This window comes from Platalea leucorodia, assembly GCF_965183815.1.
Source record: "Platalea leucorodia genome assembly, chromosome: 13".
NCBI classification, from domain to species: domain Eukaryota; kingdom Metazoa; phylum Chordata; class Aves; order Pelecaniformes; family Threskiornithidae; genus Platalea; species Platalea leucorodia.
In genome coordinates, this window is record NC_138835.1 from 15,893,427 (window position 1) to 15,920,981 (window position 27,555).

The 27,555-nt window shown below is 51.9% G+C and overlaps 2 protein-coding genes across 2 annotated transcripts in view; one reads left to right on the forward strand and one right to left on the reverse strand.

The window, feature by feature from the left end:
• The window catches only part of ZBTB46 (zinc finger and BTB domain containing 46), a gene marked incomplete at its 3' end in the record, with an annotated part of 54,491 nt that extends 38,869 nt beyond the window's left edge, over positions 1-15,622 (forward strand). Inside the window, exons 7-8 of the mRNA XM_082326297.1 lie at positions 9,795-9,970; positions 15,236-15,622. Coding sequence (XP_082182423.1) covers positions 9,795-9,970; positions 15,236-15,622 — 563 coding nt within the window. The remainder of the gene's footprint in view (positions 1-9,794; positions 9,971-15,235) is intronic.
• Positions 15,623-22,059: 6,437 nt separating this feature from the next.
• On the reverse strand, positions 22,060-27,389 carry SLC2A4RG (SLC2A4 regulator). The gene is made up of 8 exons (XM_082325642.1): positions 27,241-27,389; positions 25,443-25,624; positions 24,367-24,476; positions 24,036-24,280; positions 23,815-23,915; positions 23,441-23,705; positions 23,224-23,303; positions 22,060-23,139 (listed from the first exon to the last, which is right to left on the reverse strand). The coding sequence occupies exons 1-8, from the start codon at positions 27,355-27,357 to the stop codon at positions 23,028-23,030; spliced, it is 1,212 nt and encodes a 403-aa protein (XP_082181768.1). The 5' UTR covers positions 27,358-27,389; the 3' UTR covers positions 22,060-23,027.
• Between the last annotated feature and the right edge of the window lie 166 nt (positions 27,390-27,555).

A 27,555-nucleotide genomic window follows, 5' to 3' on the forward strand; every position in this document is an offset into this window, starting at 1 on the left:
TAATAAAGAATTAATCAAGCCAGACCCCGCTGGCTTATCTTTATGCTAAAATACCGTTTGTTTAGGGGGGTGCAACCCAGAGATGCCTCTCAGTTGTCCGTGGTCACAGTGTGCGGCTTCAGTGTGAACAGGGCAGTTGGAATCGGTTTGGGATGCTCGGGGGAGAAAGAGGGAAGGTGTGGATGTCTGGGCAGCAATTCTGCTGTGGACTTGGAGAGCTGGATTCCTGGGAACAGTTTCTCATGGGAAATACTGATTAATTCACTTTTTCCTCCCCACATTTTTTCCTATCTTGAATTTACGGGGTTTTAGCATTTTGTTGTCCCGCCTTTAAATTGTAAGAGCAATAGATGAGCATCACCAGAATGAAAACTCAAAGTATTGTTATCACACTTGAATAGAGTCAACTAAGTTGTGAAAGATTTCAATCTGCGATCAAAGCGGAGGAAGGCAAATCAAACATCCAGCTGGTGGCACAAGAGCAGAATTTCCTTTGAGAGCTGATAAAAAGTAGGTTTGGGATTGTTCGCGTTGAGAAACCTTTGTGCGGTTTCACTCGAATGCTTTGTTGTGACCCAGATCACAGTGTATTGTATTCGGACGTAGTATAAACTTTGTTATTTGTAGCCGCATTAAAGAGTGTGGTTTTTATATCCGTAAAAGTTTCGATCAGACTCTTTTGTGTTAGAAATAAAAAAGCCTTTAGGGCATAGAGTGCTTTAAATAAGAATTTGTTTACTTTTATGCCATATTTGCTTCTGATTTTGCCTGCTTGCTTTTCAAAAATAATGACCTGCTCAATATGTCATTCCGATATTCAGTCAAGGTGTTTGTTAAAGTTCGTGTAACAACTTGTAATGTACGCCGATCTTGATTACACAGTCTTTATTCGTACGTAGATTTGTCATTGATTATCAGTGCAGTTTCTGGAATATTGTTTACCATTCGGCTGCTGCTACAGCATCGGCGAGAGGGGTACAATTCTGCTTCGGCCCGAGAAATAATGTTTTCCTTTTTAACTACAGTGGATTTTTAGAATGTAACGCCTGTCAGGGACAATTGAATAATTTTGTGCAAATATCTGAACTTCCATGCTTGCTAGCCTTAGAATGAAAGGAATATTTTTTCCGATCTTTTGTAAAGCACTTTGAGATCAAGGACTGACTACTACATTAAATACATCACCACGGTCAAATCTTGAGACCCGAAGCTTTGACATACGTTTTCAAGAAAGTTAGTAGCAGAATAAAGCTTGTGTGTGTGTTACTTCAAGACTGAACTGTACGCGTTTGAAATGGTGCTTCTCCACGAGGTGTCTTTCAGAAACGCGATTGCTCCGGATCTCTGTGCTGCGCTGCGCTGCTCTCTCCCGACGGACTCGTTAGTGCCCGTGCCACGCGCTGTAACTCCGCCGCATACATCACGTGCAGACGAGGCGTTTTGGGTGGGGAGGCTGGTTTTAACAAACAAACAAACAAACAAACAAAAAGCCTGGCATCGGTGTCCTGCTGCGTTCCCTCCCGCTGACGGAAGATAAGCTGCGAGTGCTGGTGCGCTGCCTTTGCGAGGCCTTTTTTAAAACCGCCAGCTGGTGCTAGTTCACGTGGGTGAGATTCGTTTCCTGTGTTCCCCAGGGCCTGGCACCAACTTGAATCGTTCAAGGGGCGAATGTGATGGCAAAGTGGAAGCACCATCTCCCCCGCTGCCTTCATCACACCTTGCCACTCAGAGCCCCCCCGAGAGCTGCTCTTCTGGTGAAATGTCACCAGAAACCATGGCAAAAGGAGAGGTGCCTTCCTCAGCCCAGGTAAGATCGTGGGGGGAAGTGCAAAGAAATCTAAATGCAAAGGTGGCTGTTTAATCAAATTCTCCCCGGTTAGGAGTACTTTGAAAGACCGTAATACCTTCTACTTTGATCTGTTAGTTTATTTCCCACCCCGCTCCCTTTCTTTTTTAAATATAGGTTATTTTAAAACTAGAAGTCTGTTGAGGTCAGGGCTGGTGCTGTCCTAATTTTATCCTTTCCGCCTCAGCTCAACAGAACTTGCATTCAAAAAACGGTATTTTTTTAAAGTATACATGTCCTTTTTATTGTAAATCCCTTTCTTTGCAAAACATGGCATACAAGACTATAATAACGGCAGAAAGATAGCCGAGACCCCAGCTATCCATTGCCCACTTCTGGTGTTTTGCATTTGGGTTTCCTATAACTGTCTGAATTTGGATAGAAGAGGGCTGGCTTTCTGTGTTACAGGAGGCAGGAGTTTGACATAAAATCCGTAGCTTTCTGTGGTGTTTCTTATTCTTAATATTTTTGAATGAGGCTTTAGTTCCATTAAACAAATGGGTGGAAACACAGATTTTCCTTTGCAGTCACCTTAGAGGAAAGCGAGCTGGCCAGAACGGCTGGTAGCCGCTCGCCCGGTCTCCGGCAGACCTGCCCAGGCTGCATCACGCCGCTGCCTCATAGAGGGCTGCCATCTGCCGCACGCTGGCACATTGCAAATGCTTTATGAAAAAAAAAAAATCAGCTTTTATTTATAATTTGGATCAGCGATGCCAGAGAGCATTGCATGAAGGGAACTACCCAGAAGGTGTTTGTTTTCTATGTGGAAAGAAAAAGTCGCTACCTAGGGCTAAGGGAAGATTTTCCACTTCTGTTGTATCTGCTAGACATTTTCTATCCAGTGTTTCTTTCCCATTGGCCTGAGCGGGAGCTACAGATGCTTAGTGAGACCGAAAGCTGGGTGGTTACCCAGGACCTAAATCGGCATGTTGATTACTGTCTTGAAACGCCAAATCTTGCAAAATACGGCCCGGTTAACTTGGCTGCTTTGACAGTGAAAGCTTTGTAAAGGCAAGGAGGGTTGCCGAGTCAAACGAGCCCCCGTTAAAGAAGGGGTGAAGGCAATGCCAGATGGGAGTCTGAGCACTGGCTGCAAAGATGGGTTCTTGTAAATGCTTGCCTTAACTTAAGCGTGCTTTTCATTTGCAGGCCACTTACAATGGATTTTTAGCACTTTGGCGGTTTGAGAACTCCGATTCAGGTAAATAGAGGGAAAAATATTTTTTTAAACTATCATTATTTTATACCGGAGACACTGATTTGTACGTGTGTATGTGTACTTCTGTTTTAGATAGGAGTTTCTTGAGATCTGAAGACATGGACATGACCACTGATGGCCTGTTCCTGGATTCACCCCTAGCCAAGAGGCTGACCTGTGGTTTCTGCCGGAGGGTTTTCCAGCGTGCTGAAGAGCTGAAGGAGCACATCCACGAGCACGCTTTCTCCGTGCTTCTCCCCTTCGACTTGGTTGACTGCTCCCGGCCTGGCCTTGCTGACAGCGTGCCTCCTGGCCAGCTCGCCCGCTTCCAGTGCTCCAAATGCCCCGCGAGCTTCACTCTCAAATCAAACATGGATCGGCATGAAAAGACCATCCACTTCAACTGTAAGAAGATGCAGTGTCCTAACTGTGCCAAGCTGTTCCGAGACAAGACAGACTTAAACCGACACCTTATGTCTGTGCACTCGAACGAGCGTACTTTTGTGTGTCTCGTCTGTGGCAAGGGCTTCGGTACACAGAAGAACCTCGCTAACCACGTGAAAGCGTGTTACCTGGGCTCTGCCCAGCTGGGCGGGTTGGAGCTTTTGGACAGTGTAGGACAAAACGAGGATCCTGAGGACACGTAGCTACTGTCGCGTGTATGAGATGCTGCTTCTAAACTAGGAAAAGCAAATTGTTCCATTGTTCTCGTGCTGCAAATAAACGTACCACAGGTGTAACGCAATAGAGTAACTCCCCAAAGCTGACCGGGTTGGTAACGTGCTGGTTGCAGATAGAGCCGCGGTGCAGTTTTTGTGCAAAGATAACTTCTGTCAGTCCATATAATGGGCACTTTGGCTCTCTTATTGGTGTGATCATACTGCGTGCTTATACTACCTTAAACTTTTTTTATCAGTAGATCTCAAAGTGCTTTATAAAAGAAATGGTGACATTTTCCTCGTATTCCCGGGAAAATAACGTACCTCCGCTCGTTGAGCGTGTTAGCAATAGAATTAATAATAGAATTCAGTCTTCTGAGTTCTGTTCTAGTGCTGTGTCCATGAGACGATTCGGGCGTTCCAGGGTTTTTCAGTTTGAGGTTAGGAGCTGTGAAAGCCTGGGGTTGCTCAGTCCTGTAAGCTCTTCCGAAGTCTGGTTTTCTGTGTCACTTAAAGGAGAAAAACATGCTGCTTGTTCCTGTGTGCAACAGGGTGTATTCTTCGGGCTTGAAAGTTGTTGCAAGGCTCGTGTATTTTATTGATGTTATGCTTGGGTATTTTTAGGACTCTCTTTAAAAGATACTGGAGTATGGCTGTGGCTTTCAGGAATTCTGCAAATTTTCTGACTCGTTTGTTTTATATAGTTAAATTAGCCAAACTGAATGTAGAGGAGAGGAGGGTTTACAGAGAAGATCTAATTGTAACCTAGGGTGCACCTACAAAATCAGTAATGGTTATTACTGGAGGGTAGAAGTCTTACCGTAATTCGTATTTTATTATATGAAATTCATTTATTTTTTTAAAAGATTAAATATTTCTGTGTCTCTTGCTATATATTTACACGCAAACCCAGATTGTAGCAAGTGTTGAACGAAAGTAGCGTAATTAAGCGCGGTGCTTTGTAGCTGCACTGTGTGCAGCACAGCTTTGGCGTTGTAGGGTTGCTTTCCGTAACGTGCGAGAGAGACAGCTGAGGAGGAGGAAGCAACTTCTACAAACGATCGCTAGAGTTCTTCAGAAAAGTTCTTTCTCATCATATTGTTGCATCTCAGGGAGACAAAAACGAGAAGGATTTGGTCGTGCACAAAGTGGATTTGAGCAGCCTGGAGGTCTCCAGCGGAGAGTTTGTTGCAAAGCTCTCTCCTGTGGAAAGCTGGAGGAGGGAGATGAGCTGGTTCCTGCTGCCCTTGCTCCCCTAGAGAGGGAACAGGTATATTCCGTGCAGCTCTGCTCTGCCCGCTCCTGCTGCGAGTCGGGGCTTCTGGGAGACGGCTCCGTGCCGCCTCAGGGCTGGCTTTCTGAGGGTCGGGCAGCCAGAGCTTCCCTGCTTGGCTTAGTTCTTGCTCTTCCTTTGAGCGGGATGCGGTCAGACTTGAGAATGTGCTCCTATATAATCAGTGCATACACCATACTTCAATCATTTAAAAAAAAATTTTTTTTTTTTTTTTTTTTTTTTTTTTTTTTTTTTTTTTTGCAAAGTCACATTCATTTTTTCCGCTCTCATTCCCATTGATATCTTTGGCATTGTGGATCGCGGCTGTCTACGAATGCGTATAGTTCATAGTCTGTCACCTTCCCTTGTTACAGATGTCAGTTTAATTGCCTCGTAATTTATTTTGCTCTTAAATAACCAGCAAGCGAGGAAGGAGAAAGCTGGGCCGGAAGAGAAAGTTGTGACCAAAATCAGTCGTATCTGGAAATTTGGGAGCGCCATGGTAGGATTTGTCTGAATTGGAAAAGTAAGATGCCAGCAAAGTAATTTCAGCAAATTTTAAAAGGCTTCACTCACGTGATAATAGTTAATGACGTTTCACGTTTGTTCATTTTCCTCATGTTTGAGAATTTAATTCAACAGGGAACTATTTTTCTGTAGTCAGGGCAACTCTAATAGAGGTTTAAGTAGTATTTTACTTGGCCTGTACATCAGAGTGCTTCCTGACTTCAGCACTGAGAATTTCCAGTGTTTCCCTTCAGGATCAGGAGTAGGATTTTTTAAGACGTTAGAAACGTAGGGTATGACATAGCAGAGGCCTACAGAGTTTGTGTAGAAAACTTTATAAAAGCAGGATTTCTGTGTTAGAAAACGGCATGGGAAGGTGATGGGAAGTGCAAGTTTGACAGTTAAATTGCACCTTGCTGTTTATAACCTTAAATATAATGAGGATTAAGTGGACAAGAATTCACTTAAAGTTTGAGAATTCTCCGTAATAACCAAATGAATGTCGTATTTCCGTGATTATTAACCACATATCGGTTTACAGGGTCAATACAAAGTGGCTGTCAGGCGATATATCGCTAGTGCTTTTCCTTCGCTCGAGTCCGGGACGTAGGAGCCCGTTTCATTTAACAGCCTCGGTGAAATAAGTAAAGTTACTTGAGGTGGCAATACCAAAGGCTTTTTTCGAAGCATTATTGTGTTGGTTTTAAAAATGCACGTCTTCTGTAAATACTTCAGTGAAGTAAGTATGTAGATTTTTACTGTGCTGCTGTTTGTATTATGTTCTCCATTTCTTGCTGCTGTTCTCCCTATAGTTGTGTCCAGTAGCTAGTTACTGGCTAGCCACTCTTAATGGTCTCGATGATCTTGTTAAAGGTTATTTCTTAGGACCTTAATGCTGCTATACATAAGCTCTATAAAATATTGTCATTTCGACAAAAGATTATACTCGTACCAAAGTTGGTATGTTGCTCATTAAATATATGTACTTGCGGGTGCATATATTTAACAGTACTGTGAAAATGTTAACTCTGCAATACGGTTATTTTTCTAGCAATGTTGTTTTTCAGATGTTTACTTTTGTAGATACAAGAACTAAATATATGGCTATTTGGTGAAAAAATAGTTTTCAATAAAACTAGAGCTGCAAAAAGTGTTCTGTGACTTTTTAAATATAAGCGTACTAGAAGCTGAAAATGTTGTTCTCGAGCGATTTAAGCAGAATACAGGCAAAAGTAAGCATGAGGGACCTTGAAATCAAAGTGCTGCGAATACGTTGTTGGAAATGCGTTTATGATGGGAACGGGAACGTGTCGATGGGTGTCTGTGCGTGCCGGTAGCGTGCCGGTGGTGCGGGTTGTGCACCCGCGGTCCGGAGCTGCCTTTTCAGCTTCTACAGTCGCTCAGCCGTAAAGCGAAGGGACAGGCAGGGACAGCGAGCAAGAGGAGGCATCTGGTCATTTAGGGAATGGCGGGATTGGGCACAATCCGGCGACGTAGGAAATACGGGATTTTGTGGTCTTCTCTTCTCTAAAGCACTTTTGCTTCCTAATCTTGGTATCTGGTTACTGTGAGTCAGTTTTTTCCAGGGTGAGGTGGATAAGCCCGACTTGCCGAGCAGCTCGTCCTGCCGGCTGCGGTCTGCACGCGTCGCGTGTCGGTGGTGGTCAGGACTGGACGTGGCCTTGGAGCGGCGGCAGGAGGATTACATGTCCCCTCTTGACTTCCCTTGATCAGCTTTTAGCTTGCTTACCTTGTCTAGACTCCGTAGTAATAGGTTTATAGCGATCCTGGGCAACATAAGTGTTTGTGTGGCCTACCGCTAATAATCGAGCCGTTTCAAGATCAAACTGGAAACGTATTTATCATAAATAGCTTTGTATCTTAAAATTAATACTTGCTTAAGACTTTCCTGTAGAAGAAAGTGGGCTCCTTGCCTCTGATTGTATAGACAAGGGGGTGTCGAATCCAAAGGAGAAAATAAAGCGAAAAATACTTTTCCTGTAATATAAAAGAGAACGAGTTTTCATACTCTATTTGTTTGGGTTTTTTTTAAAAAAAGAGTTATTGCAAATCAGAAGTTGGGTAGAAGGGCTGTGCGGCCCAGCCGAGTCGCGAGGTTGTCACGAAGAGCTTGCGCAAGGCTCTGGGCATCGGCCCAGTGCGTGGTCGCTTCAAACCAGCCCTCCAAAAGTCTGCCCGCTCGCAGTGAGGGATCTTCACTGACGGGGGAATAAAGTATTCGTAGCGTTCACTGTCCCTCTCCTCAGTATTGCAGGTGAGTGGCGAGTAGGCTCCCCCCCCCTCCCCTTGGGCTAGACATTTCTCTCGACGGCTTTACAAATGTGCTGAAAAACCCCACCAAACCACCAAAAAACCCACCCGTAGGACAGACCGCCGCAGTTGCTGGGCAGCCCAAAGCAGCAAGTTAGGAGCACGAGAAAAGAATATAAGAAGAGTAGATCCAATCCAAACTGCTAATCCAAGGGAGTATTTTTTCCCACAAAGTTACCTGTGTGGAGGATACGTTTAATCCCAAATAGTCAAAACAAGTGCGAAAACAAAATTCATATCATGGCAACTTTTAAGATCTTGGACCATGCTTTTAGTCTGCTTTAGAGCAATAAAAAACTTCTTAGAGGACTTTTCTAAGGTGGGCTCGTGCTGAAATGTTCGTTCTGATTAGGAGGGGTGGCGTTATTTAGCCATGTCTCGGTAGCACCCTGTAGCTTGCGCTTTTACACGAATGTCATTACTTTTCACATTGTTTTTATCTGTATTGCAAATACAAGACAAAGAAAATTTTAAAAACAAAAGGAAAAAGAGGCCCACAAATTGGGCATTAAAGGAGGCAACTCGGAGTACACGGGCCTACGGAATTTCTTTAAAAAGGCCGTTTTTCAGTAGCTGCTTTCCAGCGCTCGGTGTAACTCCCGGGGCGGCGTCTGTGGCGTACTGGGAGCACGCGGTTGCGTTCGGCGTGTAGGGCCTTCATAGGAGAGAACGCTTCAATAAGCATCTAAAAATATTGCAAAGTGCTCGGTACGCTGGAAGCCCTATAGCTGGTCGGGTATTGCCCTTACTCCCTTAGCTCCCCTACACAGACTGTTTTCATTTACCAAGAGCCATTTACGTACACGATAGCGTACTTAAGGTGATTAACTAGAACTGGTGTTCTTTTTTTTCCCCTCGTTGTTATGTAAACAATACATTGCTTTGAGAAATGACAATAATTAGGAGAAAAGTGGGTGAAAATTAACATACTAATGGAAAGCAATAGAATTGTTAGAAGGTGGAGATTTAAAATCATATCTACGCAGACAGTCGCTTCCAAACTTACAGTGGGTGGATGTCTGCAGGGAAGAGCAAATGCTCTGTTTTCACCTGCTGTGTTTTGCATATTGGGCTGTCACTGTGTTTGGAGGAGGAGATGCCACCACGGCTGCCATGCGCGTTCTTCTGGCAAACGAGACCCTTGGGCTGGCGGTGCCGTGCCGGCCCCTGGCTCCGCTTTCTGCGCGCTTCTAAGGAGACGGCGAGAAGAAAAGAACCAACAATGTCAGAAAGACTTCAGAGAATTCATCCCTTCTCTAGTTCAGCAAAATACGATTGGAAAGGACAGAAAAAAAGGTCCATCGAGGGCTGTATACAGTTGTCTTGTAAGGAGGCTTGCAAGGGTCGCGCTGTAATTCAGCGTTATGCGCCCCTTTATACGTCTGTGTCCGTGCCGCGGTGGTAATACCAGCCGAGCTGGATAACGTAGCGTGCGTTTGCTGTAACTGTCCTCTTTCTGCTGGGTAATCCTTGGTCTCTGCACCTTCGCTGAAATACTCCCGGAGCGTGTGAGGCTGTTCTCGCATCGCCCCACAAATAAAACGAAAGCACGTGGCGCGGTCAGGGTGTTACGTTTGTGGTCTGCTGTTCCCAGCTAGCTACTTCTTCCACAAATAATAGTGTTAGAATTTTACATCTTGATATTTAGGATAATTCATTAAAATGAATCAGAATTATAGCGGATTGTCAGCCCTCTTTTTTTGCCATTTAGCAAGCGTTAGGCAATGTGTGTTACAGGCCCTTCCTAATGTTTGTGTATTGGCTTGTTCAAAAGCTTCTCTGATGAAGGTACTTGAAGTTCTTAGCTTTAATAATACAAGTGCAATAACGTAGTATAAAGATACAAAAAAATTGTAGCTGGTTAAGAGGTGAGAGCGTGAGTTCACAGGGAACTAATTTAGTAGCGAAACGGTAAACGAGAAGACTGACCGTTTTGAGACATTCTGAAATAATCTGCCTGTTTTGCTTGCTCTCTTACAGTCAACGAGTTCACAGTCATCAGGAAGAAATTCAAGTGCCCGTACTGCAGTTTTTCAGCCATGCATCAGTGCATCCTGAAGAGACACATGCGGTCCCACACGGGAGAAAGGCCCTATCCCTGCGAGATCTGCGGGAAGAAGTTCACCCGCCGGGAGCACATGAAGCGGCACACCTTGGTAAGCGGGCAGGCGCTGGGTGGGAACGGCAAAACGCGGCTTCTTCAGGTGGAAGCTCACAGGAGCTTCGTCTGGCTTAGGGCCATATTTTGTTTTCCCCTCTGGGGCTCCTCTGAAGGCTTCTCCCATATTTTTTTCTCCCCACCTTTCAGAGGGCCCCTGTTTTGCTGCCCTGCGCTAACCTCCAGCGCAGCCTTCTCCTTCCCATGCCGCCCTGACCGCCGGCGGAGCCTGGGCATTAGCCACGGGAGGTGGAATAGCTAAGGCTGTCTTCAGGATGGAAAAGGAATTTTTTTTTTTTAATAGGTTGAATGACTCGATGCAGAAAGCTTTAAAATAAGTTGCTCAGCAAGGAGAACTCAAGGCAAAGCTACTCTGCTCTGGCAACGCTTAGTTATCGAAAATAATGTTACGCCTTAATAAAGGCAGCTGCTCAAAACTGCCCAGGAGGCTGGTGCCGTTGTCTGGCTTTTCGCAACTCCTTCAGAAACAAAAGTTTAAGCCAAATTTTGCCTTTTATTTTTTCCACAGGAGAATTAATTTGCCATCCTAAAGTGGTTTCTCAAAGCTTGGTATAGAGGTGATACTGTGGAAGAGCAAATAGTTTCTACGTAGTTATTTTGGTAATGCACGCCAGCAAGTTCTGCTGCCCCTCTAATTAAGCTTGTAGAGAAAACTTGATTTTTTTAAAATACTGGGGATGGTGCCTTTGAGGTTCTAATACAGTGAGATAATAATAAAAAAAAAATCACAAGAGTGTTGACAGTTTCAGTGACTAAGAATTGATTTATTGAGGTAATTTAAATAACTTTATTTATATATATATATTTATATTATCTATTAAATTTTGAACGTAAAGACTATCTTACCGGAGGAGGTGTGCTTAGACTAGTTAATGTTTTCCTGGTTGTAATTCTCCAAAAGCCACGAAGAACTTTAATGCCCTCATCCCAGTCCTGCAAGCGCGTGCATCCCCTCGCGTACCTTCCTCCAGAGGCAGTTTAATAGCAGTGATGCAGCTTGGCTCAAGTGTAACAAAATTTGCGGTTCCGTTTCTTGCTCTATAAAATTCTATACTAATGAGAATCAGCGTATCGTTACGTACCGTGGGGAGGGCAGGAAAATGCATTATACCCTCCAGGAGTGAAACCGAGGTGATCTGCCGATTAATTTTAGTTCTCGGTGTGTTGCTGGTGGAGTCGTTCGAGGTGAGGGACTTGGGTCTGTTCAGTCTGAAGTTCGAGTTCAGTTACACGCCCAGGGCGATGAAATCCGCTCTCTGTGAGCTCGTACAGGAGAGGATGGATGGATGTCTGAATCGCTGTGCGACTCCTTTTCTGTCAGGAATGACGCTGGTTTAGAAAATACCAGCTGGATAACAAATTTTTAGAGCCAATTCCTGAAAAAAGTGCAACGCTGGCAATACAGATCTGTTTTAATTCCCAAAGAGCCATAAATTACTCCGAGGTATCTTGGAATGGACGCACTAAAGAAAAAAGGACAGGGATTTGGGGTTTCTTGGGGTGCTGTAATAACTAAGGCCTTAGAAAAATTCCAGTTTTATTATTTATCTGAAGTTTCTTTTGAAATGAAGCTACGAAAAGGGCTATTTTCTTATACGCAAATGATGCGTGATCTTCATTTACAGAAGCGGTCGCGCAGGCTGTCTGAAGCGCTTGTGGCAAGATTAACTGCTGGATTTGCGTGCTTTGCTTGACTTGCCGTCTTATTGCTGGTGCATGTGCCGTTTTTTGGCTTAATTGTCAGCTTTCAGGTAAATCTGTAAAGAGGAATGTTGGTGTGCGCCAAATAAAAATACGCGTTATAAAAATAATGTGTAGGAGAAGGAAGTAAGTTTGACACGCCAAACCCCGTGTCTCTCACTTCCTCAGCTGATAACCGGAGACAAAAGGGACTGGTTTAGTTTGTTTAGCTCACATTAAAAAGCGTATTTTTAGGGTCTTTCTATAAAATTTTAAGTGAATAGAAACACTTGTGTTCTTTGAATTGGAATATTAAAGTAAAACCAAGATTTTCTGTTGAAAATCTTTGCGTCTCGGGTGATACGTCTGTGTGGTGGCAGAGCACGAACCGGGGTTGCGGGCTGTGTCCAGACGGAAGCGCTGCCCCTCCAGTGCCCCCAGGGCTTTCACCTTAAAAAAACTTAACCAGAAGTTCCTTGGTTGTAGGTTGAAGTGACTTGTCTGCGTTTGACGCTGTGTATCTGAACTTTCTTCCCTGCTCTGTCGCAGCATCGCAGGTGACTGCAAACTGCTTGAAACTGGGAGGATAAATTGAGATGGGAAAGAGTGGTTTTGTTTGCATACTGAGCTGTTTCCTCGCAGTAGCGTTTTTAATTGTTTTTAATGTTTTATTTTTGAAAATCCATAGTGAGCTTGACTATTATTGCAAGCGTCGCACCGCGTATGCAGCTTGCTCCATCCCCGCTGCCGCTGCAAAAGCGTGTGCCTTGTCCTGGGCAGAGCGGCTGCCCGCTCGGCCGCCAGCCGCTTGTCCGCTTGCAGCAGATGCCGGCGGCGCGGCACGGCTTGCCAAACGGCGGTGCCGCCGGTTAGCCCCGGCCCCTCGCGCCGGGATGATCAAGGGGCTTACGTGACAAGTTGCTGTGGTGTTCAAAACCCCACCGTCTACTGCCGCGTCCTTCCGCGCGCGCGCCCGTTCGGATGAGCGCCCGGCCGTCTGCTCGGGGGGCTGCCGGCTCCCCGCCGCGTCCCTTCCGTATTTCCTTGGGGTGCTGGGGTTCTGGTGTTCGGGAGGCAGATCCAAGCAGCGAGCTTAGTCCTGCTGCAAGCGCACGGATTTCAAGCTAGTTTTGCAGCAGGGAACACCTTGTTGTGCCAGCTGGTTGCCTCCATCATTTTATTTCTGAGAACTTTCCCTTTTTCTTAATTTTTTTATTTTTTTCCAGAAATTTAGGATGTTGCCAGCATAATGTTTTACCCTCTCTCCCTTGGAATACTGGTATTTAGTCAGTTAGAATATGGTCTTCCTAATGACATTTGCAGATACTGAGGGCCAAACGCCGTTTCTGTGTTTAATACTTGCTAATTTGGCGATAAGGGAAATAAGATTAATTTCTGCTCAGCTGCATCCAGTAGCATGGTTCACTTCGAATATGCTGCCTAAGCTGTCAGTGTTGGGAAAAAGGGAGAGAGGTGATGAGTTTTTTAACAGATTCTTCAATTACGCATCGTTTTAGTACCTGTTTTATAATTTCTTTTTTGTATGGCTCTTTTAGCTCTTACTCTGCACCCTTGACCACCTTCTGTGATCCTATTCAGCTTTTGATGCCTGAAAATCATTCATCTAACGGTTAAAAATGAGTGATACCTGTTGAGGCCGTTAGATGGCTTCGACCAGCCCTGTCCAGCTGCTTTTAAAAAAGCTTACACGTATTTTTAAAAAAAAAAAAACCAAATGCAATGACTTTGCTTGATGCAGTTGAAGAATACGTCGCGGGGACTAGCTCAGAGCAAGGAGAGCCTGAAGCCAGAGCACATCAGAAGAGCTCGCAGGCTTTGAACGCGGTCGGGACCGGTGCGGTACAAAGCCTGAGCGAGCGTAGCGAGGGCTGAGGGGGTAAGGTGGGTCAATTTGTCCTCTTCCCAAATACCTTCAGCTCGGCTGGGCGTCCGGGATGAGCCGCGAGCGCGGGGTTACGGAGAACTCGGCTGTGCGAGCAGGCCATCCCGTGCCGGGGCAGGAGCGGGGACCTGGCCTCGCCAGGCGGCTGGTTTAAAATAAAAGAAAGGGCTTTTCCCACGCACAGCGTGTTTAACCGGCAAAGCCTTCCCTACAGGCCGTTGTGAGCATGAAAAGAATAAATGAGTTAAAAATGGATTAGGCACTGGCGATACGTGCCCAGAGGCGCTGGTGGCTGATGGTCTGCGCGAAACGGCTTGCTCAGGACGACCCAAATCACTGGTCGCTTGACCCAAACCGCCGGTCGCTGCACCGCGCAGTACAGGGGGGATCCTCCTCTGCTTCCGCACCGCTTCCAAAGCGTCCCCTGCGGATCAGTGCCAGCGGCAGGGCGCTGGCCAGGGCGAGCTCCTGGTGTGATGCTAATATATAAAAACGTAAAGAATATAGATATATAAAAAAGTGTGTGTGTGTGTATATGTGTATAATATATATTGCTCAGCCCTGAAGTAGTCAGGCAGTTGGACTAAATGATTGTTGTAGGTCCCTTCCAACTAAACTATTATATATATAAATATAATTGATATATAAAAAACCCATATAAAATACATATATATATATATAAATTTTATATATATATATATCTTTTTTGTAGAGAGATATATATAAATGAAAGTACCTGATGAGGCTCCTCATGGTGGAATTCAGGAGTTCTCGCTGCACTTGCCTTTTCCCTTTGGGAGAGGAGCAGGTGAACGTTGTCAGCAAGCTCCTCGCCTCCCACACATGGCAGAAGTAGCCAGCGACAGATTTCACCTTTGATGAGGCGGTTTTGTGTTTCTCGGCGTATGTAATTCTGTTCCTTGTGTGGTGACGTTTGAATCTTGAAGTCATTTCTGGTATCCTGCAGAGCATTTTCCCACTTACCGCTTACTCTGTAAGTGTGATAGCCCTGTGTGCCTGTTATTCTCGGACATAAAATGCAGCATGATTTATAGAACAGAAACATTTGTGACAACCCATTTTTCAGCCACCAGAGTAGTCAGAAATAAGGTTAGAAGTGCATTCGGCTGCATTTTTATTTTTTTTTTTAGAGATAAGGGATGCGTTAACGGTGCTCCTACTCTTTGGTTCTTGGCAGCAGTGGGATCAGGAGCAAGACGGCAAAATTAGCGTGGCGTTAACACCAGTTGGATCCTGGGTTGTTCTGCTCTGGGCTGCAGAGACCTGGTGCTTGGGGCTGGTGGAGTTTCTCTCTTTTTTTAAGATTTTCCTCGTGGTGATGGTATAATGCAAATATTGCACCCCAGAAAAACAAAAAGAAAAAGGGAGAAAGACATCAAGTGATAAAAGCTCCTCTCAAAACACCTGGTTTGATGATCAAAAGGCAGTCTCAAAAGGACTTTCCATTGTATGACACCATTACAGGGTTGAATTAACCGTGGTGGGTTTAAGTTCGGCAGTGAAAGCCCGTCAGGATCTCGGCTTGCCGTCCTGGGCTGCGCTGGTTTTGCCTTTGCAGGACAGGGCAGCGTGTCCGTCCCTGCAGCTCCCGGTCCGTCTCCCTTGGCGTTAACGTTTCTCATCGTTCTCCTTTTCCAGGTCCACAGCAAAGATAAAAAATACGTCTGCAAAGTGTGCAACCGAGTGTTCATGTCTGCGGCCAGCGTGGGGATTAAGCACGGCTCTCGCCGCCACGGAGTTTGTGCCGATTGCTCTGGTCGAGGCATAGCTGGTCACCTGGACCACAACGGAGGAGAAGGCTCTCCGGACGAGTGCTACCCCGGGGAAGGCCAGTACATGGAAGACCCAGATGACATCAAAGTGGAAGGAGACGAGGAGATGGGGGACGACGACGACATCAAGTGGAAGGATGACGTAGGAATGTCACAAGATGATGTGATTTTAGATGACGACAAAGATGTCGACTCTCCGCAGGAGCAGGACAACTCGGGGGAGAACGACAAGGATTTTACCTGGATTTCTTAGGGATTTTTTTTTTTCGTTTTTTGTTTCGCTCTGTTGTTTGTAGAGGGAGGGAGGGTGGGGGAGGAAGGAGTATGTTGGAAAAACTAAGTAGCCTTGTTGTCGTCCATGTGTGCAAAATAACTCTTGTGTTTTCTAAACAAGTCCTTCTCTGTTCCACTCAGATACTGTCTTAGCAGTGTCGCTGCCAGCGACACGACTGACTTCGCCTTCCCCCTTCTCCCCCACGAACGCCCCCGACCGCGGCCGCCGCTCCGGCCGAGCCAGCCAGGTTGCGTGCAAGCGAGGGAGAGTTTCTGCAGGTGCGAGCGCTGCGCCGCGGGGAGGCTGGGCGAAGCGTGCGTCCTCCTACCCTTCCCGCCCTGAACCCAACACCGGGGAGATTTCTGTGTCCGAAGCAGGTGGTTTTTTGGTTTTTTTTTTTTTTTTTTTTGGTGGTGGTTGTTTTTTTCAACACCTTGTCTGTGTGCTAAAACCCCAGCAGCAGTGGAATTACAAGCTAACGTTGTGAAAGCAGATTGATGTACGTGTTGGAGGGCTTCCCTGGATGATACAGGCCTTTTGCAAAGTTACTTAAAGAGAGTTTTTATTATTTTTTATGGAGCCAAATCGATCAAAAGGCGAGTCAGATTACAGCCTTACGAATTGCTGTCTTAGATTCTTAGCTTCCAAAAGAATCGCCATCAAAAAAAGAAAGATTATGACGTTTCTTGGACCTACTGGCGTCTTACCCACGTCCCATCTTCCAGCCTTGGTTATCCGCGGTCGCCCAAGTGCGTGTTGGTGCTTCCAGAAGTACCCTTTGCTGTAAAGGACACGGGTAATTCTCTACCTGTCGTTCTTCTCTGCAAATATCTTCACTTTTCTCCTTTCGCTCAGCTGCCTTTTTCGTAAATATATGCAAACCGTAGCAAACCCGAGGCATTTAGCAAAGTGCAGGATGAACCGGGCGACACGAGGAGCCAAGGTGAGGAGATCCCAGCTGGGTGGCAATCTCGCTGCTCCCGTCCCGCAGACTTTGGTGGGGCCAGAATTCCACCTGGGTACGTTGTTCTTCCTTGCCACGCTAAAAAATGTCGTTCATGGTAGGCGTAACGCCTGCTTAATTCATGCCGAAAACCCGCAGCTGTAGCTGCACTGGTTCCATGTAAATTTTCAAATAAACCTTTTTTTTTTTTTTTTTTTTTTTTTTTTAAATAAGAGCCAGGTTTCTCTCCCAGCGTCTCCCACAGACTCTGCGGGGCTGCTCCAGGTAGCTGGCTTCTCCTTGTTCGTATCGGCCGCCGTTGCCTTCTTCCAGCCGCACCTAAATGACAACAGCAACCAAGCACGTTGGAAGCGTCTCGTTCCCGAGAAGCAGCTTGTTTTACCCGTCACCTCTTCGCTTCTGGTGCTTTTTTTAAATTAAAAAAAAAAAAAAAAAAAGCCGAAGACCTCACTCTTTCCTTGCCATGGAGCAATTTTATACGACGTCTGTGACGATGGTATCTTGAAACCTGCCAGAGAAGACAACCCGTTCCCAGAAAGCCAAATGACTAACGGTGCTATTTTCCTCCCGCGGCGGGACAGGCGATCCCCGCGGGGTGGAGAGCGCTCTTGCAGGTCTGGTGGTCCTTGACCGAAAGCGTGGTTCCACCCAGCAAAGGAAATAAAAAGTATATCGTCCAACAAACCCCGGTAAAGCAAATAATCTTGCAGGATTTAAGCCACTCGGTGCCAGGATTTGGTGGAGCGGGGTGGGAGCCTTGCTCCTGGCAGCTGCAGCAGCCGGTTCTTCATTCATTCCCCCATTTAAGTCGCGTCCTGGGTTTTGGCGTTGGATTCCTCTCTCTGCTCCTCGCTCCCTTGCAAACGTTGGCCGCCTTCTCTCCGCGTGCGTCATCCCGGTTCACACCGACGACCACCTTCGCCGGGAGCCCCCGGCGGCTCCCAGGCTCCTGCTCTGCCCGTCTGAGTGCGCAGCAGTGATTTGGAGACGCGGCTCTTCCCTAAAACCCTCGCTTCGGCTGGGTGAGGCCACGGGAGCGCCGTCTCCGCTGCTGCTGCTCCTCAGGGTTGACGGAGTTAAGCGGGACGTGTTGCTTTCAGCCAGCGAGACTGGATAACCCTCGTCTTTAAACACTTAAAGAGTAGAACGGTAGGGTCAGGCCGAAACATTTTTATTAAACTGTAAAAAAAAAAATGTAATTTTGCATTTTAGCTTCTGGTGAAGCCCTCCTACCGTCTTTAAAAAGCCGTAAACAAACCCCGTATTTTACGATTGGACCTTTGTATCGTTTTTCCCGGCGGCGGCTGGGGGGTCCCAGCGCGAGGTCGCTGTTTCGCTGCCCTGCCTTTCGCCTCCCGGAGCGCGGGCTCTGTATTTATTGTCGCTTATCCTGTAAATACGGAGGGGGTAGGGGGTGCCGGCGGTCCCGAGCTTGCAGCCTCACCTGTTGCGTGTAGACAAATACATACAGTACTTCGAGATAGCTGTAGCTTTGCTTTTTATATGTAAAAATCTATTTAAAAAAAAAAAAAAATTTAAAATGCAAACCGTTCAAAACCGCTGGGTTTCTGTGACATTCCGTCTCGTCCATCCCCTCCGCTGCCGGTGTGCGCATCCCCTGTCGTCCCTTCGCTCCCGGTCCTCCTCTTCCTCCCCGACTCCATTTGTGTCATCGGAGTTACGGGGGGCTTAGCTTTACTTTGCGATTCCTTTGGAAATAGATATTTTTTCTTTCCTTTCCTTTGTTTTAAAGGGTGGGCAGTAAGCCAGGCGGCGTTCAGACGCGTTTCCTAGTAGTGCCACTTCGAAGCTCTTTGAGCTGCGGATGCAAAAAATAAATCCAAAAAAGGAGAGAAAACCGGAAAATCCACGTAAACGCGAACTCCTACAGTGTTACCGTTATAATCTAGCACGTGCTTCTCTCCTGCTAACGTACACTATATATACCAAATAACCCCTTCGAACCCCTGATGTCTATTTTAAGTGCTTTGTTTTGACGGAGGCGTGCAGATTTGGAAACGCAGGAATTCATCTTTCGACCTCCGTGCTCCGCCGGGCGCTTCGTGAGGCTTGGGTTCGAAAAAGGAATTTGGGCTTTTTTTAATGCTGAAACTTTATAAAACTTTATCAGTTGCTCCGTGCGACCGGAGCTCCCGGGCTCCTCTCCGGCCGCATCTCGGATCCGCTGCCTATGCAAACCTCCGCTCTTCGCGATTTAAACGCAAACCGATAATTCTGCCTGTTCTACCCGACGCTGGCTCCAGTAACCTCTAGCGTCTCGTCTTTCTATTTCCCTTCAGGGCTTTGTATACTTCACTGAGGTTCCCTTTTTTTAATTTTTTCTAAATATATATATGTGTGTGTATATATATATATACAGATTGTTTCAAAAAAATAACTCCCTTATAGGTAAAAAATGGAAACACTTGGTCTCAATAACTTGCGACTAATTTTTTTTAAGTATTCATACAGACTTGTAAATGTTCCTCCCTCAGTTTCTTTATTATCCTCATGGTTTGTTTTTTTTTTTTTTTTAAACACGAAAGTGTGCCAGGAGCAGGAGGAGCGTTTCGAGCCGTGCTTCGCGCCCGGGGCGCGAACGGCGCGGCCCTGCCCTCGCCCGGCCCCGCTCTGGCGTCGCCTTCGGGGAGCACCTTACACGGCGAAGACGCACGAGGCGCTCGCGCGGCCGCCTGCCGACTTGTTCTTTCCCCCAAAAAATTCCTGAGAAATCATAAATTCCCCAGTTTTGTGTATTTTTAAGCTCACCCGAAAGCCTCGCAGCTGCAGAGGGGTTTTGTGCCGAGGGGAGGGGGGCCGCGTCTCGCAAAGGTTGGCAAAGCGACTCTCCTTGGTTTCCTTTTATTTTTAATCAAAAATCGGCGTTTTGGACTACAAAAGGAATATTTTTTCGTACGAAAGGAAACCCGCTCTAGCATTAGGTCCCGTTTGCTTTCTTCCCTTCGACTCACGCCTTCAAACACCCCGCTCCTCCACCGCGGGAGCGGCGTCGCTTTGGCGCGGGGCGGGAGGAGCGGGACGGGGCTCGGCCGCTGCCCCCGCGGGGGTCCCGGCTCCCTTGGGGGGTCCCGGCTCCCCTGGGGATCCCGGCTCCCGCGAGGGTCCCGGCTCCCACAAGGGTCCCGGCTCCCGCGAGGGTCCCGGCTCCCTTGGGGGGTCCCGGCTCCCCTGGGGATCCCGGCTCCCGCGAGGGTCCCGGCTCCCACAAGGGTCCCGGCTCCCTTGGGGGGTCCCGGCTCCCACGAGGGTCCCGGCTCCCACGAGGGTCCCGGCTCCCTTGGGGGGTCCTGGCTCCCTTGGGGGGTCCCGGCTCCCACAAGGGTCCCGGCTCCCGCGAGGGTCCTGGCTCCCCTGGGGGTCCTGGCTCCCACGGGGATCCCGGTTCCCCTGGGGGGTCCCGGCTCCTGCAGGGGTCCCGGCTCCCCTGGGGATCCCGGCTCCCGCGAGGGTCCCGGCTCCCCTGGGGGTCCTGGTTCCCTGGGGGCCCTGGCTCCCATGAGGGTCCCAGTTCCCTTGGGGGGTCCCGGCTCCCACGAGGGTCCTGGTTCCCGCAAGGGTCCCAGTTCCCGCGGGGGTCCCGGCTCCCCTGGGGGTCCCGGCTCCCTTGGGGCTCCCAGTTCCCGCCGGCACCGAGCCCCCGGCCGCCCCGCCCCGCTGCTCCCCGTTTTGCACATCGCCCTTAGGAAAGAAACTCGGTGAAAATAATGCAAAAACTGGAATTTTTTGCAATATTATGAAAGATAATCTTATTTTAGCTCGTTCTGTGAGATGTGCAACTCCTACGAAAGCCATACTTCATGGTTCTGTTCATTTTTTAGATTCTATATTGTGTTCTGAATTTCTGCCTTTTATTTTTTAGTTCCGCATAGTAAGAGTGCTGTGTGTATGCTTTCATATATATTTATTTTTCAACGTGCTTTAAACCTGTCTGCAAAAATAAAGCTAAACAAACAAACAAAAAAATAAAGGACAGCGTTTGAAGATTGTTGATTATTTTTTTTGCTGGGAATATTCTATATTATACTGACTTTATATTAATTATTATAAACCTGTGTTTGTATTGAAGATGTGTTTAATATTTCGGGGAGGTTGAGGAGATTTTAGTAACCAGGAGTCGGCGGGAGGACGTGGCTGTGTTGTACTGATTTTCTGTAAATGTAGTTCAGGTAAATAGGACCTTTTTTCCTAGTCGCTCTCCCGGTTCGGCGGCTGCCCGGGCGCGCCGGCGGCGTGCCTCTTGCTGGCCGTTACCTCGGGGGATTTAGCTTAGACCTACTTGCAAAAATCAATCAGTTTCAATAAATTGGGAAATTGCTGCTACAATTCCGTCTCGGGTTTTTTTTCCCCAGTATGTTGGGATTGGTGTTATTTTCTCCTTTAATTTAAAGTTATTATTTTAGGGACGGGGCGATGACGGTGCCGTCCGGGGGCCGCGGGCACCACCCAGCCGCAGCCCCACGCTCCTGGGCCCCGAGACGGGGCCACGGGGGGTCCCCGCTCCCCAAAATCCCCCCAGCTCCCCCCAGGCTGGGGCGATGCTGCCACCCCCTTTCCCTCTTTCCCCCCTCTTTCCCCCCTCTTTCCCCCTTTCCTCCCCTCTTCCCCCTTTCTTTCCCCCTTTCTTCCCCCTTCTTTCCCCCTTTCTTCCCCCTTCTTTCCCCCTTTCTTCCCCCTTCTTTCCCCCTTTCTTCCCCCTTTCCCTTTTTCCCCCTTTCCCCTTTCTTTCCCTTTCCTCCCCTCTTTCCCCCTTCTTTCCCCCTTTCTTCCCCCTTCTTTCCCCCTTTCCCCTTTCTTTCCCTTTTTCCCCCTTTCCCCTTTCTTTCCCTTTCCTCCCCTCTTTCCCCCTTTCTTCCCCCTTTCCCTTTTTCCCCCTTTCCCCTTTCTTTCCCTTTCCTCCCCTCTTTCCCCCTTCTTTCCCCCTTTCCTCCCCTCTTCCCCCTTTCTTTTCCCCTTTCTTCCCCCTTCTTTCCCCCTTTCTTCCCCCTTTCCCTCTTTCCCCCTTTCCCCCTTCTTTCCCCCTTTCCTCCCCTCTTTCCCCTTTCCCCTTCTTTCCCCTTTTTCCCCCTTTCCCCCTTCTTTCCCCCTTTCCTCCCCTTCCTTCCCTTCTTTCCCCTTTCTTTCCCCTTTCCCCCTTTCGTTCCCCCTTTCCCATCCCAGAGGGGCCTGGGGCTCATCCCCGCCCCGGTGCCAGCGGTGGCGATTTCCTTAGTTTTAGGGCTTTATTTGACATGAAATGAATCCCCGGCGCGCAGGGAGGGCGCGCGGGGCGCCGCCGTCCCCGGGGGCTGCGGGAGCGGGGGGCTGCCGAGGGGCCCGGCCCCCCCCCAGCGCAGAGCCCCTCTTAAAAGGAAATAAAGCGCAGAAATACTTAAAAAAAAAAAAAAAGAATCCAAATATTTATTTTTTTTTTCTTTTCTTCTGGATCTGACACACCAAATCCCTGTCGGCGCCACGTCGGGGACAAGCGGGGGCCCAGCCTGGCGCAGCACCGGGCCCCTCCCGGGGGTCCCCGCTGCCAGGGGACCCCTCCTGCGAGGGGGGACCCGCGCGGGGGCCTCCCGTCCCCCCCAGCCTTCCCGGGGGGGGGGGGGCCCGGCCAGGCCCCGCTCCTGCGCCCGCGCGGGCCGAGAGGGGAGAAGGGTTGGGGGCAAAGGAGGGGTTTGGGGATGGGGGAGAGGGGTCTGAGGGGAATAAAGGCCCTTTAAAACCCCCCCGGGGCCGGAGGCGTCACAGCGCCGCGAGCGCTGCGCTCTCGTGCCCTGGGAGGGGGTATTTAAAAATACGAATTTTCATATATTTTATTTAAAAAATAAAAACACACGAAGGAGAGAGAGAGAAAAAAAAAAAAGAAGAAGAAACATCTTTTTTGTGCAGTTTGGCTTAGTGCAAATGGGTGCGTTCCTGCAGGCACTTCCCGGAGCGGCGCCCCGGCGGGAGCGGCGGCTCCCCCAGTACGAAAAAGAGAGAGAAACGATGATACAAAGAGTAAAAACCCCCCGGGGGGGGTAAAGGGGGGGGCAGGCGCCCACCTCTGCCCTGGGGCTCCCCCCGGGAGCAGGCGGGGGGCAGGAACGGACACCCCCTTCTCGGAGCCCCCGCCGGCCGCAGGCACAGTCCCCAGCCCGGCACGGGGAGCGGGGGCCAGGAGCAGCCGGCCGCCCCCCGCCAGCCCCCGCCGCGGTGCCGGCAGGGAGGGGCGCAGATTTAGCTTATTTTCAAAGGAAAAACCAGGAGGGGGAGAGGACGAGCTCCGTGGCGGGGAGGGGCTGTGTGCATAAAGCTTTCGGGGGGCCGTTCCCTGAGTCCGGGGGGGCCCCGGGGCGGCGGGGGGGCGCGAAGGCACCTCAAGTGCAAAATGTGCAAGAAGGAGGGAGCGCCGTGGCGGCGGCGGCACCGGCATCAGTCGAGGAAACGCTGGCAGGCCTTCTTCCAGCGGCACGCCGTGCACCACATCTCCCGGTTCTCCATGCCGTACACCTTGCGGCACTTCTTGGCCTCCCCCCGCGGCCTCCTGCGGGCAGAGGGGACAGGCACGGGGTGGGGGACGCACGGACACGAGGGGACGGGGCGGGGGGCGCGGGTGGCGATGGCTCACCTGGGGACGGCGGGCGGCTTGGGCGGCGGCGGGGTGGGCGCGGCGGGGGGCACCGGTGGCCGCGGCGGGATGGGGCAGCCCTGCCGAGAGAGGACAGGGCCCCGCGTCAGAGCTCGGCTGCAAGGCCGGCACCGAGCGGCTGGGGGGGCCGGAGGGTGGCGGTGACGCGGTGAGCGCGGCGGCAGCCCCTCCATCCCCATTCCCCGCCCCCCCTCACCTGGTACGCGTGGTCGGTGTGGACGTGGCAGAGGCCGGAGGGGGCCGGGGGGCTGCGGGGGGAGGCCAGCGCCAGGTCGGGGATCGGCAGCGCCGGCGGTGCCGGCCCCTGCGCCTCGGGACCGGGGAAGGCGGGCGGCACCGAGGAGGTGGGCGAGACGGGCGTCAGGCTGGAGAGCCCGTCCGTCAGCGAGTCCACGTCCACGTCCAGCTCCGTGTAGTAGAAGTCCTCCTCGCCGTCGCTCTGCTCGAGGTCGGCTTTCCGGCTGCGGGGAGAGCGGGGTCCGGCTGCGGCGGCTCTCTTCCCCCACGGCAGGACCCCGCAGGGGGCACCGGCAGGGTCTGGGGGGGTGCGGGGGGACCCCACGCGCTTACCCAAGGTGCACGGTTCGGATGTGCTTCTGCATCCCTGAGGAGCTGCTGAGGACTTTGCCGCAGCTCTTCCACAAGCACTTGAACATCACCTTGGTGGAGTTCTGCAGGAGAGAGGCGTCGGGCCGGCAGCCCCGTCCCCAGCGTCATCCCCATCCCCACCCTCATCCTCCTCTTCATCCCTGTCCTCACCATCCCCAACCCCATCCCCAACCCCATCCCACCTTCCTCTTCCGAGGGATGGGCTCTCCGAAGACGAAGTGGGTGCCGTCGGGCTCGTCGGGGCCCTCGTCCGGCAGCGGGGCGGGCAGGAAGGTGCTGAGGACGTGGCTGGAGAGCGGGGGCGAGGGGGTGGAGGGGGTGGAGCAGTCGCTGGGGGGGTCCCAGCTCCAGTCCCCGCTGGTGTTGCTGCTGCTGCTGCAGCTGGAGGACATGGTGGGCGCCTCCTTCCAGACCTCACTGCCAGGCTCTGGTGAGGAGGAGGAGGAGGATGAAGGTCAGGTGGTGCCATGGGCCACGTGTCCAGGGACGGGGGGGACAGGGGCACGCTCTTACCTGGGGCGGGGGTGGCTGGCGGGTGACCCAGCACCAGCGGGCTGGTGGAGAGGCTGGTGAGCACCGTGGCCGCCATCACCTCGTCGATGCCCGCCTTGCCCGAGAGCTTCCTGCCAGCGAGAGCAAAGCCGGGGGCTGCGGTGAGGCCGGACGCGTCCCCCTCGGACCCTTCCTCCCTCCCCATCGCCCGCCGAGGTGCCAGGACCCCCACCCACGGCGGTCGGGCCTGCACCCACCCCAGGGGCGGCTGGTGGTTGGGGGACATGGGTGGCACAGGGTCGCGGTGGCCACACCGTGCTGGGGGCATCACCGCGTACAAAGGCACCCATGGGTGCCCCGGCCCCTGCAGCACCCCGAGCTGCCGGGCTGACCCAGGCGTCGTCCTAGCAGCCAGACTGGAAACCCCGCTGGGCAGCAGTGCAGGCAGCGATACAGGCAGCGGTACAGGCAGCCAGCCAAAACGCCGCTGTTTACCACTCCGGCGGGGAACCCTACACATCCGCGGGCAGCGCCGCGCCGGAGGGTACCGGCACCTGCATCCTGCCGCGAGTGCCGAGAAACACGGGGTTTGCTCAGCTGGGGCCAAACAACTTCCTGAAGTGGAAAAAAAAAAAACAAAACCAAAACCCTATAATAAAAAATTAAATTAAAAAAAAAAAAAAAGCGAGAGGTCAGGAGCAACAGAAGCCATTTTGCAAACCTCTCGTGCCGCGGGGACGGATAAATACGGCGCTGGAGAGCCGCGATGCTCTCTGAGCCCTCGAGCGGTTGCGGTTCTCAGCACCGGCGAGCCGGCACTGAGCACCGCAACCGCTCGAGGGCGCGTATATGGCACCTTGCTTCATCACCCGGCGGGGCCACGGCCGGGCAGAGCCCTCGGTGCTGCCGTACACGGGACGGCCGGTCACAGTCAGAGACCCCGGCGCTGCGGACGAGCGGCCAAAGTCCTCCTCTTGCAGCCGGTGGAAAAAAAAAAAAAAAATCCCAGCTTGCCGTGGTGAAGCCGGTGCCGGCAGGAGGTGTCGGCAGGGTGGTTGCCATCCCCGTTGCCCATCCCGCCGCCGTCGTGGTCCTACCTGTGCCGGGGCACGGGGATGTACGCCGAATGCAGCGCCAGGCATTGCTCCAGCCCGGCGTCCAGCATCCGCAGCATCGCTTCCCGGCTGGCCGGCTCCCGGTGCGGCAGCGGCTCTCCCAGGTGTGGCAGCCAGCCCTCGGCTCCCGCCGGCAGCCCCCGGCCGCCGCAGGGGAGAGGAGCCTGCGGGAGAGACGGCGGTCGTCAGCGGGGGATCCCCTGAGCACCGGATCCCGCGGGGATCCCTCCGGCCTCGGCACGGAGGGGAGGCGGCGCAGGGGAGCTGGATCAGAGCCCGCAGGCAGGGCTGTGGCGGGACCCTGCCGGCCGCTCGGTGGGTCCCTACGGGGTAGATCCCAGGTGGATCCCACCGGGTCGCAGCTGAGATCCAGCCGGGATCTCCCTGGCACTCTGCAGAGGGGAGAGCAGAGAGCATCCTCCTGCGAGGCTGCTCCCAGCGCTGTCACCCGCCGGCTGAGCGTCAGCAGCCAGTGGATCCCTCCCCAGGCAGATCCCCAGGGCCACAGTGGGGATCCAGCAGGGATCTCCGCAGAGCCAGGAGAAGACCTGACGCCCTCCTGCAGGGTGGCTCCGAGGCGGCAGCGCCCACGTGCCACATGACAGCACCGAGTGGATCCCGCTCTGAGCAGATCACCCGGGATCCAGTGGGGATCCTCCCAGAGCTCCGCAGAGCAGGGAGCAGGCTTGGCCCTGCCGTGCCGACTGGGGACAGCAGCACCCACTGACTGGGCACCGGCACCAAGTGGATCCCACTCCAGGCGGATCCCAGGTGATCTCCCTGGGGCTGTGCTGGGACCCCGTGGGGATCCCCCGAGAAGTGGCCCTTCCCGCGGGGCTGACCCAGGTCAGCAGCACTCGCTGGTCAAGTTCGGTGACCAGGTGGATCCCTCTCCAAGCCACACCTGGGCAGATCACCCAGGGCTCGGATCCAGCAGGGATCTCCCCCAAGCCTTGCAAAGGAAGGAGCCAACTTGGTGCGCTCCTCAGGGCTGCTTCAAGACAGCCGTGCCCATTGGCCGGCCGTCAGCACCGAGTGGATCCCTCCCCAGGCAGGCTCCTGGGAGATCCCAAAGGGCTGGGATCCAGCACGGATCCCCCTGGAGCTCTGCAGAGCGGGGAGCAGACGGGGTCTGCTCCAAGAGATCGCCGTCCTCTGGCTGCGGGGCGGCAGTGAGCGGATCCCTCTCCAAGGCAGATCCCGAGTCGATCCCTCCAGAGTCAGGCTGGGATCCCGCAGGGATCCCTCCCCGAGCCCTGCAGAACCTGCAAGGATCCCCCTAAACCCCGCAGAACCGGGCTGGGGTCCGCTCCAGGACAGAGAGCGGATCCCGTTCCAGTCGATCCCAAGCAGATCCTGCGGGGCAGAGCTGGGATCTCCGGAGCAGGAGGAGATGGGGGGGGGGGGCTGCCCCGAAACACCCAACGCCGGCGGGTCGGCTGAGCGGATCCCTCTGCGGGCAGACCCTGAGTAGATTCCTCAGGGCCGGGATCTCCGCGGTGGATCCCACCCGGGGGGGGGGGGGGGGCGGCGGGGCGCGGGGGGGGGGGGGTACCCCCCCCCCCCCGCGCCCCGCCGCCCCCCCCCCCCCCCCCCCCCGAAGTTTGTCCCCGATCGGCGCCATTTTAGCGGCGGGGAAAGTTTCGGGCGGGCCGCTGTCAGCTGTCACCGCCTCCCCTCACACCTCCTCCGGCTTCCCCCCCCCACACACCCCCCCCACCCCACCCCCCCCGCTTCTTCCACACACCCCCGGTCGCCGCCGCCACCGCCCCCCCGGTACCTTCGGGGCGGTGCCGTCGCCGCGTTGGGAAGAAGAAGGAGAAGGAGGAGGAGGAGGATCGCGGCGGCGGCGGCGGGCGGCGGCCAGCAGCACCGTGGGCGGGCGAGGGGGATCCATGAGGGAACCGGCGGCGGCGGCCGCGGCCGGGCCCGGCGGGGGAGCGCGCTCCGCCGAGCGCGGCCCGGTGTCGGCGCCGGCCAGGCCACGCCCCCCACGCCCCTCGCCATTGGTCAATACGCCCGGGTTGGAACGCTGCCGCCTCTTTCCTTTCTTCTGATTGGTTCGCACCAGCTGCCACTCTTCCCCGCCGCGGCA